The sequence below is a fragment of the Branchiostoma belcheri genome, unplaced genomic scaffold (genome assembly GCF_001625305.1).
Source record: "Branchiostoma belcheri isolate BF01 breed outbred unplaced genomic scaffold, Haploidv18h27 scaffold119, whole genome shotgun sequence".
Taxonomy (NCBI): Eukaryota; Metazoa; Chordata; class Leptocardii; order Amphioxiformes; family Branchiostomatidae; genus Branchiostoma; species Branchiostoma belcheri.
The window spans coordinates 746191-759743 of record NW_017802591.1 but is presented as its reverse complement, the minus strand read 5'-3'; the positions used below and the strand labels follow the sequence as shown (position 1 = coordinate 759743).

Here is a 13553-nt window from a genome sequence, read left to right as displayed (position 1 = left end):
GGAGGGGGGGGGGTCCCGACAACGCTCTACGCTGAATTCGGAAACCTCTCGATTACGCTTTACGACAAATTCCAAGTGGCTACAACACATTACGTAGAATTGAAACGCCGAATACGCTCTACGCAAAAATATTAGAGCGGTCCGTCTACGCTCTACGTAGAATTAAAACGGCCGATTACGCTCTACGGAAAAGGGCTTGCGGGCCCCCTTTAGTTATACCTGTCTGTGACAAACTATCATCACGCTACGTTCCTCTTTCCTCACCTGTAACTATACGGATTTGCTCATGACCAGTGCAGTTGTCATGTCCAGGAGGACCTCCCCACAACTGAGCGTGTAGGTAATACATATATTCTACGTATATGATGGTAGTATTAAACAACGTTATATTAGTTTTAAAGTAGAGATACTAGTAAGTTGAATAAGTAGATCGTATACGTAGAACTCCATGTTAGCATATAGTTTTAAATCACTACATTCTGTACTCGTTGTTCTTGTCAGTGTCTGTTTGCAATTCGGACATGAACTTGCAATAAAGAACTCTATTAAACATTAAATATATGATAGGGTTTTGCTGATGGCATTTTAAATTTTGTTTGCCGCTGTGTTTAATAGTACATGTACCTGCCTGTGACAAACTGTCACCACGCTATGTTCCTCTTTCCTCACCTGTAACAGTGCAGCTTTCATGTCCAGGGGGTACGAAACAGATGCTCCCCGCAACTGAGCATGTAGGTATTAAATACACGTATTCTATCTAAGCTACGATGATAGTCATCATCATCAGGTCGGGCGAGTTGCCCGGACCAAGTCCACTCTTTCTCTCTATGCCGCTATGTCCGCCATTAACTGCCCCAGGTGTTCGGCCCTCATCACCCCAACATCTTCAGCAATTGCAAGTTGGTCGATGAAGAACAGTGTCCAGTTTAATTCCGGAATTCCAGTTTAATTCCGGACTAATTCCCATATCTCAGCAACCTTACGTCTAGATGGGCTAATATTCTAAGATATAGGTAAAAATGATGTAAGAAATATGTAGTGGCCATCGGTGACCCCTTGGGAATTAACCCAATTCTGCAGAATTCTGGGAATTGGGAATTCTGGGAATTGGGTTAATCTGCAGAATTCTGGGAACTGGAGCCAGAATTCTGCATGGGTGCAGTTCCCAGAATTCTACAGAATTGGGTGCCACTACATATTTCTTACATCATTTTTACTTATATCTTAGAATATTAGCCCATCTAGACGTAAGGTTGCTGAGATATGGGAATTAGTCCGGAATTAAACTGGAATTCCGGAATTAAACTGGACACTGTTGAAGGTACAATGGGGTCGCCCTGCGCTGGAGTGTCCATGGGTTGATGCCCAGAGTAACAGCTCACTGGCGAGCTCGTCTTTGTGTCTGTAGCAATGTAACGATGGTAGTAATAAACATGAAGTATATGATGAGGTTTTGCTGCTCGCAGTTTGTTTGCCGCTGTGTTTACCTGTGTTTACCTGGCTGTGACAAACTGTCGCCACGTGACGTTCCTCCGTTGACGTTATTTCAGGACACACCTGTCTTCACCTGTAAGGTTTGAGCCAGGTCACAGCCATCGTGCGATCGTAGTACGATTGCAAGTCGTGCATATGTACTGCAAAGGTCTTCTTATGACGGACAGTTATAGTCTGGGCTAGTACGTACACTACTTCAATCCGTCCGCTGCATCAGCTGCAGAAGCGCTTTGTTATTTGCTAACTCTGCGGTTCTATTTTACGACTTGAAAGTTTTAACAGTGTATGACATAAATAAACTCCAAACAGCAATTTTTGTCCACAAAGTTTTACACAAAAGTTCACAATTACCAGTTCAATTCCAGGACATATTTCAATACAACTCAGATATCCACAGTTACAGTACTACTAGAAAGCAAAAATGATTTAAGGCCAATCCTGAAAAAATCAAATATGAAACAGTTCACGATAATGTTTAGAGGCCCCTTAATCTGGAACAGTTTAAGTCACTCACAGCAAAATTGTCAATCCCTTCCAACTTTCAAAAGACATCTAAAAACTGACCTGATAGAGAAGCCATCTACCACTTCCTGATTTGCTTTTGTTTTCCTTGTTTTCTTATGCTATGATATTTTCTTTGTGTTAATATTGGTTTCTTATGTTGTTCTTACTCATAATAACTTATGATTTGACCAATGGAAATTTATTTTTTTTGTTCAATATGATATGTTCTTGATTGTCTTACTTTATTGTTTAGAAATTTAATTAACTTTATATTATCTTGTAACTATTTTGAGTTAATTTGTTTGCTTGTCCCTTAATACATTGCAAGTTAAATGTAAATGTAATAAATGTATGTAAATAAGAGATCGTAAAATTAATAGGATTTGGGAGAGTCCACTAGACAAACCTTTAGGTTTCTTGGGCTCTCCAGCATATATTTGCTTGTATATAATTTCAATTTATACTGTTACTTTTTTATGTGCAAAATGACAATAAACAATAAACAAAGGCTGATATGAATCCTTGTCCGATGTTAGTTCTGTCACAGCCTGCTTAGAAATTTGACGGCATCAAAATATTACTTCGTACTTCGACTACTGTGACCGCGCTCATACATGAATCCACTGCTGTCCTGTCAAATATACAGGCGGTATGAAGAAGACCCTCTTTAGAAAAGAGACTGTAAGTATTATGATAAATTTCTATTTATGATGTGATAATTATGAAGGGAATGACAGACAGCCTGTTTTCATTCCTTTGCTTTAGACTCTTCCATGATCCACAGTCCTTGGACTCTATAACGTTTGGATTACCTACATATAGTGACTTCGCTACATGATTTTGGCGAGTAAGGCCATGTTGATTTGATTATATGGATGACATCCTCTGGGAATCCCAAAACTGATGCGAGCGCGCGAATTAAAAAAAAAAGTTTTGCAAAAAAAAAAGTTGCTTTCATGAAATCTACGTTGTTATGAAGGTCGAACAAATGACACAGAGTATGGTATGGTGAATAATCTACTCTTTAAATTCATTTCTTTGTATTTTAGTTTATTGTTTGATTTTGGCATTCTATGACGTTGGAATCGTTGAAATATTTTTTTTTGCAATTTTCGGTATATATTTGCTCATTTTGCAACTGTTTTGTACAATTTACAGTGTGGTTGGAAACTTTTTTTTTTGGAAACGGCCGAAAATTCATGCGCGCGCGGATGTCATCCATATAATCAAAGTCATCCATATAATCAAATCAACATGGCCTAACTTAGCAAAAACTGTATTTCATTCGTTTAGAGATTTCACAAAACAATAAGAAACTCGACATACCATATTTTGTTTTTGGTGGCTAAGCAAAATTAGAGGGTAAATGACCTGTGCTTACATTGTATTACATGGCACCGCAGTACCTTTAAATGTGACAGGTACCTGCCACTAGACCTCTGCCACCCGTTCAATAGAGGACACTTTATCTCCAAGCAGATGCTGGGTAGAAGATTGTAACGTTTTCTAAATGCTAGGTTTCTCTGATAGGCGGGATTAGTAGACAACCACTCACCCCTAGATCTGCATAAAGCGGATGGAGGGAGGGACAAATCTTAACAAGAAAGGTGACAGCATTTGGTATAATACCAGGTCAGTTTGTCTCCATGCAAATACTATCACCATAGCAACGGTCGTCATGACACAAAAATACTACATAAAAGTTCCCATGGTTAAAATGTAATTTCTCTGTAGCCACAACGTTGCTAGCAATACAAAAAATAACCGCCCATCGGAAGTAATGACCCTCGCCCTCTTTGATAAATAGTCAAAAGGTTTCTACAATTAGATCTTCTCAAACATCATGTTTAACATGACGTTTAAAGCTGTTATAACTTGTTTTGTGCAGACGATGTCAACCAGAAAGCTTAACTTAGTCTTCAACATTTTAACAGCTTACAGCAACGTCAGCGAACAACACACATGTTATTGAGTTTATCGTTCTCAATGTAGTGAGGCTTTATTAGCTTCTCAAGGGTGCATTTAGCTAATCGCACGTAGACCCGACCAGCAAGTTCAAAAGTAGACTTGTTGTGTCTAGGCCAGACCTGGGAACGCTTTGCATCACGCAGTCGACGCGACCTCGGTTCGAGCAGTAACTTTCTAGGAATTTTCTTGAGATGAAGGAAACTTGAGTATCTCAGATCATCAAGAATGGGAGGCGAGTACCGTATCCGAGTGTCAATGAAGTTGTTGGTTTTCGTTCTGTGGTTGTGGATGGGAAATTCTGCCCTAACAGTGAAACAAGCAGATCACCTGAAAGGTAGGTACAACCAATCCATTTACCCTGTTGTTCACTACAGTCACCTAAAATGCAGAGTCGGGGTCATTTTTACAGGAACAGTACCATCAGAACTTGATAAACATAAGCTGTAATTTTCAATCAAAATTAACCCTGGCCACTGTAAGTACAGGCCAGGAACAGTGAGACAAATTCATGTTGACCAACTATTTGTAGTAAACGTATTGGTACCCATGTGTTTGTTTATGGAAATCAAGTAACGTTATCTCAACTAGAGTGTAAATACGTAGAGGTACTCCCTTAATTGTGTCTATATATACGCGTGTATATGATAGAAGAACTTTATTGCACGACAGTTGTACATGGTACAATGTATGGCAAAGTACAAACAGCAGCAACAACAACAAAAAAACAATAAAATGAATGTGTTCAATTTGACTTAATGTAGAATAAAACGTAACATGTACTGATTATTCAGACAACAAGGGCTAGCAGAAGTCTTCGATAAAGTGTTACAATCGAGTGGGGCTAATCACGCGTTTCGGTATTTTTTCTTATAGCAAAACAATCTTTAATATATTTACCTATTGTTGAATTGTGATATGGCCTGCCCCCTTGCTCTGTTTATATAACCCCTATAGGGCACCTCGGTTTAAAAGAATTCTAGATCAATTAAACCACAGTTAGTGTAATAAATACCGTCACATGTATTTTAGCTAAGGAAAGAATATAGGAGAAACTCCAACGGGTTCTTTTTCTGTAATTCTTCAGACAGGCTTAAAAGGTTGAAAACAAAGATCGAGGGGGTCAACCTAAAAGTGGCCCAAACTGCTGGGACTTTGAACAACATGGCGGAGAGAGGATTCCCTAAGGTCCCGGATGTTCCCACGGCAACCCCCGGTAAGGCAGTAACGTTGTTAAAGGCATCCAGTGCAGTTTTTAAGGCTTGGAAACCCGATTTTTCAACGCCAATATTCTAGTCGTTTATCTACATACCACACCACTCCCATTGTATATATATATATATATATATATATATATATATATATATATATATATATATATATATATATATATATATATATATATATATATATAGTACCCTCATGGAGCAAAATTCCAAAAATTATGACGGGAAATGGTTACTGGAAGGGCCTTGGGCTGATTTTTAGTGTACCTCCCAGAAAATAAAGGACTCATCTTGGGTTTTTTTTTCTGTAGTTTTAAAAGCCCAAAGTATGAAATACTGGCTCAAATGTGCTAATGTGAAACAGTATGTATCAATATCACAAAGATTGCCTCATTAAGAAATTTTTGCTGTCCTGAAATCGCATAGGTTACTAGGTGGTCGTATCTACATATTGCCTGGTGTCCAGTCTACCACGGTTGGGGCAGGCTGTCGTCGGGGCTGTAATAGTTTTCTCCCGGCCAGTTCACCTGTTAGGATTGTTATGCCTATAGAAGTTTGGCACGCCAGGAGTTGATTAGCCCCACCTTCCATCGTGCAAAAACTACCGGGGAACCTAGCTGAGTCGGGCGGGGAAGAGCTTCTACAGCCCCGAAGAAAACCCGCCCCAACCGTGATAGACTGGACACCAGGCTAATTGTACAACCAAATGTCGAAACTTTGGCATGCTAGTAACTAATTGTGTAGGTCAACCAATTAATCTCCGTGACTGGCAGTATGGCTTGAGCCCATTCAAGACAAACTTGCTCCTGCTTTTAAACGTGCTGGTGGAAGAGTACGTTCTGGAGCAGCATTAAACAAGTTGTTAGTCAACTTTAAAACTGGTTGATGAACACAACCAACCATATACATGCTTCCCGGCCGGATGTTGCGCACTAGTATCTTTTAGGGTACGTGTCCAAAAGGGTATTCCTTAATCCAAAGCAGTGTGGCCTAACACAGTTAAGTTTTTCTTCCTCTACTTACTTGCCACCTACTTATGAATAACGCTGCTTTCTATCTCTAACAGCCTCCAGTTTAAATCTGGACTTCTAGTTTAATTCCGGACTACTTCCCTTATAATATCTCAGCATCCTTACATTTGGATGTGCTAATATGTTAAATTTGGTAAAAACACCAAATATGATGTAAGAACAACTTAGTAGCCATCGTTGAACCCTTAGAGATTAACCCAATTCTTTCCCAGAATTCTGCAGAATTGGGTTAATCCCCAAGGGGTCCTCAATGGCCGCTACATATATTTCTTACACTTTATTTACCAATACTTTACGATATTAGCCCAATGGTCTAGATGTAAGGTTGCTGAGGTATGGGAATTAGCCCCAAATTAAACTGGAAGACTTGGTATGAATTAAACTGAAGGCTATTCTTTGTCCTTTAGGATCGGTCAGCAACAATCATCCAGGCTACACAGAACGAGAAGGGTCGTTCTACAAAGTCTTCCGGTACCAAACGGACCACGCCAGTGCACAGCAGACATGTGAGGCAGACGGGGGCCGTTTGGCTGATGTCAAGACGGAGGCTCTCAACAACTTCATCGTAGAACTGATTTCAGCAACAGGCAATGCTGGTGACAATAGCTACTGGATCGGGCTGAACGACAAAGCTGTGAGTAAAAAGTCAGCTACTTATTTGTTAGACTATCATGAAAGTCAATCTGTGTTGATAGAACATGTTAAAGTTAAAACTTTTGGTCCAACACAAAAAATTCTCTCACCTAGAGCTTTCGACCAGTCACTCTGGTCTTCCTCAGTAGACTGACCCAGTGAAGCTTGTCACGTGGCTTCTTTGAAGTGTGACGTCTACCATATACCTTTGACCCAGTGTAGACGTCATACTTCAAAGAAGCCACGTGACAAGCTTCCCTGGGTCAGTCTACTGAGGAAGACCAGAGTGACTGTTCGAAAGCTCTAGGTGAGAGAATTTTTTTGTGTTGGACAAGAAGTTTTAACTTTAAACATACTCATTTGTTACATATATGTGGTGTAAACCTCGTCGTGGACTCCCACATCTGTCAAACGTTTGTTTTGTTTAACAATTACAGTCTATACGGCTTATCATGAAAGTTCATCTGTGTTGGCAATTATATGTTTAAAGGTAAACATTGATGCAACACAAAGATCTGAAATTCATCGGATATTCTAACCAGTTCCTCGAGGGGGGCCAGATTTCGGTGGAGTTGAGGAGAGCCTTCATCAACCCAATTTTTTGAAAAAGGGGACCTAGAGCTTTCGACCAGTCACTTTGGTCTTAGATATTACCAAGAACAGAGTGACTGGTTGAAAGCTCTAGGTTAGAGAATTTCTTTGTGTTCGATCAATAGTTTTAACTTAAGGCCACACCGACTTAATTTTATGGATGACATCCTCTGAAGACCCCCAAACTAGTTCGCGTGGGCGAATAAAAAAATCCGGCCCGAAATAATAATGCTACTTAACCACAAGAATACAAAGCTCGTATTGCGAATTTGCGGCAGTACTTAGAGACGTATACGACAAGCCGGCACATGGCTTTTTGCGGGATTTATGAACCGGCACTGTACGCATGTACTGAGTTCTTGAGTCGTGGAGCTTCGGTGTACAGCCTTGGTGCCCGGCTTCGTATCGTCGCAACTACCATGGACTACCCAGGCCTAGAGCCAGGCCAGAGCCTCGGTGGACGTGATCTTTTTTTTTTCGGAGAACAAGCGAAAATCAATGCGCGCGCGGATGTCATCCATAAAATTAAACCGGTGTGGCCTAACTTTAAACATTAGTCTAAACGGCTTGTTCAATAATTCTATGTGCAACGTCTGACAAACGTTTGTTTTGTTTTGTTTAACAATTACAGTCAATTACCTCATCTATGACTGTATATCTAGCTCTTATGTTAACTTTTGATTTCATTTGGTTGGACTCTGTACCATTCTTTCGGTATTATGATGTTTTTCTTTTGTTGGTGTCTTATAAGACCATTTGGTCTGGCGGCGTGTAATCGAAAGACACAATAATCAACTTTCATTTATTCAGTCAATTATTGAATAGCTTTATGTGCATGAGAATACAATATGCAATTTTGAACAACAAAAACCAAAAACAACATCTAGGTACACAGAGGTAATGAAATGTATCTGGGTTTTTTTTTCAGAACACCTTTATGGATTGTAATGATATTTGGTACATTGGTAGGTCTCAGGAAGACAAAGGTCAAGGTCAAATACCGACCTCCTGGCGGATGACCTTGGTACTGCAGCAGAACTTCCGGTTTTTGTATCTTTTGTCCTGAACATGCTATGGTCTTGCAGTTTTGGTGACAGATAGTTTTTCCTGTCAGGAATAAATGGTGTAAGTTTTGTCCCCCTAGCAGCTTGTTCTGGAACGGCAGGTTAGTTTCTGAAAAAAAAAACTTTTAAAGCGGATGTCAAGAAAGGAACAACGTATTTTCATAATTTTTGGTGTATAGGTAGCTTATAGAGATAGTTAAAAGTTAGAGAGCCTTCCCGCGTCAAGTGACGCATAGGGCGGCGCCCATCTCCGTTTATTAGCCCTGGGCCACACACAGCAGTCACTTATAGAGAGAGTAATTAAATTCAAATAGCAAATGAAGGTTAAATTTGCATTATTAAGTACGAAATTCTGCAATTACAGTGTTTTATATGATAGTACTTTCATACATGTGATGTATGGCAGGTGAAACATAAACAGATATCAACTATCAAATAATGACCTAATTTGCATAATTAATGTGAAAATTTTGCCATTTATTAATGGTTAATGATGGGAATTTTACACCTTGTGACATGTGTAAGTTACTTAACCCTCAACAGTACACCTTCCCGGACTGATTAATCTGTACACCTGGGGTCCGCGCGGACCCCAGAACAGTTTTTTGCTAATTTTTAGAAATTATCAACATGCTACCAGCTCAATTGTTTTGCAAACTGATGTGGGAACCTCTGTGTCCGCATTACATACAAAAATCATACATTTGTAACTTTTTCTATTTTTTGGTGAAGAAAAGACGACAAGAAGAAATACCCGATTTTTAAACCCATTTCAGACTGAAGGGGCTTTTGAGGCCCAACTTTGATCTCAGATAGCGGCTAAACGGCTTGCGCTAGAACTATGAAATTTGGAGACCTTTCCTAAAATGTCTCTGGAAAAAAGTTCATATTAGTTTAATACTAGTAAGTTGATTTTTTTTGTGTTGCCATGGCAACGGGTTTCTAGCAGGAAGTTTTTTGAAAATAGAAGTAATTTTGGTTTAAACATAAAAAAATTCTGCGTTTTATATTAAATTACGCTTCTTTTCCAACATTGATAACATCTTACATAATCAAATATAAGTTAAATCATTTAATATGCATAGAATATGCTAACTTGATGACGTAATTGGTCAAAATCCAATATGGCGGACTATATTATTAGCTCTGACGTCATATGACGTCATAATTACACCAAAGTTATTAAAATTTAATTCTATTACTACACCATTCTCTGAAAACTTGGTAGACATACGATGAGTGCATAAAAACATATAAAAACGGAAATAAGGTAATGTATAAGAATTCCAGTGTATCCATTATGATCGAAAGCCGGCTGGGGTCCGCGCGGACCCCAAAAGAAAATCAAATATAATTTTTTTTTAAATGATAGAAACGAAATTTTCTGCACTGTATTGAGAGACAACTTTGTGGGTGACAATTACCTAAAATTTCAGAAAAAAATCTTTAGAAACAAAAAAGATATTACAGAATATATAGTGCTGGGGTCCGCGCGGACCCCATGTGTACTGTTTAGGGTTAAAGGTTAACATCACTATGCATATATTATGTTAATGTAGAGGTCATTTGCATAATTAATGAGGACATGTTGAAATGAAATATTTCCAAAAGATAGGAATTCCTCACGCAAAATATTGTAATTTGAGTTAAGAAAACCATAAATTAAACTGTTAATTACGACCTTACTTTCATATACAATGAGGCAAATCCCCCCAGTAACAATTTTACATAAACTCTACATATTTCGTGGAGGTATGAAATCTCTTAATTCTTGTTGCTTTTTTTTGCTTTATCTTCAGACTGAAGGCACATATATGTGGGCAGACGGTTCCAGATTGGCCAGTTGTGCCTTCAGCAACTGGGCACCGGGTGAACCAAATAATGGAATAGGCAATGAAATAACCATTGGACAAGACTGCATTCAGTTGTGGCGAGATTATAACTACAAGTGGGACGATGACCACTGCTGGCTTGAGAAACATTTCATTTGCCAAATAGGTACGCATGAACAGCTGGATATCTGAAATGTGTATACTTCCTTATTAGATACTTATTCTGTCTTGAAAGTTCATCTGTGTTCAATGTTTAAAGTTAAAACTTCTGTTCAAACTCATAGAATCGTTCTCACCTATACACATTAGAGCTTTCGACCAGTCACTCTGGTCTTCTTCAACTAAATGTATGCATATAATGATACATAGTCCGATGAAAAAATAACTATGTAACAAATATATAAATGTATTTTATTTAGGTCCTGCAGAGGAAGCCAGCTGCAATGAGGGTGAGTCTTCAACATGATTTAAAAAAATCTATTATGTATTATATAATATATATACTAAATATTCCTGACAAATATAGAAGTCGGAAGTTGTTTCACAGACAGAGTTGTTTCCGGGGCCAAAATGATATATCAAAGACGTACCTTGCACGTGCGTATAATATTAGATAGCACTTTGTGGTATGAAATTGTTCAAATGCAACCGTTCGTTTGACAGTTTGAGTTAAGGACGCTGACAAAGGCATTTGTCCCTTACGTTGTTATTTCCAGTTTAATAATATTAAAAATTGCGTTTCTATTAACACCTCCTAATCCATATATATATCACAAAATGTCGGCCATTTCATACTCCACTGCAAGCAGAAAAGAAATCAAACCCAACAATAACTACAAATGTATATCTAAAGTAGCATTAGCATTACTTATTATTATCTTTACTGTTTATTATTGTTATCATGTTCTTGCAATTAGCCCTCGGGCATGGATTTGCAATAAACTTTCAATAATTATGCATATTCGTCTCTTTTTTTTACATCTGCCAGAATCATGCCAGGAGGGCAATGGGGCAACCTACCGAGGGTCAGTCTCTATGACCGCAACAGGCAAGACATGTCAACGCTGGGACAGTCAGACACCTCATGGACACGACAGGACACCCGCTAATTATCCTTCAGCAGGACTGGAGCAGAACTACTGCCGGAATCCGGACGGCTGGTATAGACTTTGGTGCTACACCACGGATCCCTACACCAGATGGGAGCTGTGTGATGTGCCATTCTGTAGCGGTAAGATCCGATTTTGATGTTACGTTTATTACCTTCGCCAAAAGGTTATGTGTTCAGTAGCGTTTGTGTGTCTATGTGTATGTGTATGACATTGTGTACATTAATTTTCCCACTAAAATAATGTAACACAAAATTTACATTGTATGTGGTGTAGCACGATAACTCAAGAAGTTTTAGATGGATTGTTATAAAACTTGGTAGGTGAGTAGGTCTTCATAAGACAACTGGTGATGATTGGGTTAGAAAATTTGGCAATGGTAAGAGGTCATAAAACTGTTGTCTTTTTTCTAATAGTTACAAAGAAATGGCGCGACGATCTCCTCTGTGGAGACACATACACTACAGCAGACGGGAGGACCGCTGAGTGTGACCCTGACGGTATCTACCCGTGCTGCTCACCGGGCCACTGGTGTGGGAACACGGCAGATCACTGTGACTGTGCGGGTTGTATCGACTACCGGAACACAGGTCTGTATGTGTTTTGTGTCTTCGTGTGTGTGTGTGTTTGTTGAGTGTGTTTGTATGTGTGTGTGTGTGTGTGTGTGTGTGTGTGTGTGTGTTCGTATGTTTCGTTGTGTGTCTGCTTATGTTCTTAAAAGATTCTCTTCAACATTCTTCCTACTGTTTGTTACTTCATAACATTGCAAGACAGTCAGCACATATATGATGAAACATTTCAGTGTTACGGGTGTGTTCAAGAATCAAATTTGACTCAAATTTAACTCAAATTCGAGTTGTTTCGTATACAAAGGTAGGCGTGGCCCAGACTGCTCCCTAACTTCAGCCAACTTTGGTTGGTTGGTGATCATGGGACTTAGGTTTTAATGTGTGACAGGGACTAAACACAGATATTACATTTATGCCAGCACCTTACATTGTTATGGCAAGTTATATGCTACATGTTCCAAAGCTGCATGTTTATAGTATTTTTTTTTATCTGCCAGAATCATCCTTGGTGGAAAATGCCGAAAATCTCCTCGGAGAAATAATCAGCTCATTCTCAATGGTCCAAACAGGTGAGACCAGTCAAGACTTGGACAGTCAGACACCCCATGAAGATTCCGAACAGATTGTGGAGAAATTGCGAGAGAAACCGAAAAGAAGCGGAAACAACAAAATGGGAACGAAAAATGGCAAATCTAAGAAACACAACAGAGCTTGAAAAGAAACACAAAGGAGCAAAAATGAACGTAAAAGAGCGAAATAGAACGAAATATAAATAACGTAGCATTACTCTATAACTGTTCTTCCAACAGAAAAAATAACTTAAGTTAGTAGGAATATACACAGTTGCAACTCCAAATGTCTGCACAATTTTGACATCGCAATAGCAACAATATCCAGTAATTGCACAGTAGTTCACCAGTAGACTACAATAACATGCAAACATCTTACATGAAATACACAACAACTCATGATAATGACTGAAAATAATAAAGTTTCCAACCAATTACAGTTTTGTGACATATGTTTTTGTGTTTCTGTGTGATTATTTTAGTGGGAAAATGAATGTACACGTTACTGATTTCGAGCACTATGTACTAGTATATGTAGCCAACATCAGACGTTGGAAGTTTATATGCCAAATTTGGAATTGGTTTGCAATCAAAATGTTTTAGCTCTGTGCATGTATTTCAATTAATGTATTTCAAGTGAGAATAGCAGTTTTATTTTGTTATAAAGGGTACGTTTTTCCGAGATAATTGTTTTCAACTTTCATGAACACTGCACTGCACGAAATGGCCTCGGATTCAAGCAGATGCGTACCGGGATTTGTCCGTATTTTTCGCAGATACAAGCGGATACTGACGGATCAGAATGGAATCCGCCAGAAAATCCGAAACATCGGTTACCGCAATCCGGAACCTATTCCGTACAAATCCGAAAAACGGGATCCTTGTAGTAAATATTCCACACGGAATACGTTCGGATTTTGCCAGGATACGCACAGAAAAGAATTTGAATCTTGGCAGATGCGTACC

At 38.9% G+C, this 13553-nt stretch overlaps 1 protein-coding gene across 1 annotated transcript; it reads left to right on the top strand.

The window, feature by feature from the left end:
* The first annotated feature begins 4191 nt into the window (after positions 1–4191).
* On the top strand, positions 4192–13035 carry LOC109462569 (plasminogen-like). The gene is made up of 7 exons (XM_019759123.1): positions 4192–4300; positions 5051–5179; positions 6628–6854; positions 10308–10506; positions 11329–11571; positions 11866–12039; positions 12588–13035. The coding sequence occupies exons 1-7, from the start codon at positions 4192–4194 to the stop codon at positions 12731–12733; spliced, it is 1227 nt and encodes a 408-aa protein (XP_019614682.1). The 3' UTR covers positions 12734–13035.
* Positions 13036–13553: the final 518 nt, after the last annotated feature.

Excerpts from the sequence above, each read along its gene's own strand:
- LOC109462569 (XM_019759123.1), top strand. The coding sequence starts at position 4,192 with ATGGGAGGCGAGTACCGTATCCGAGTGTCAATGAAGTTGTTGGTTTTC. Across the intron at positions 5,180-6,627 it reads TGTTCCCACGGCAACCCCCG|GATCGGTCAGCAACAATCAT; the intron begins GTAAGGCAGTAA and ends TTTGTCCTTTAG. Across the intron at positions 6,855-10,307 it reads TCGGGCTGAACGACAAAGCT|ACTGAAGGCACATATATGTG; the intron begins GTGAGTAAAAAG and ends CTTTATCTTCAG.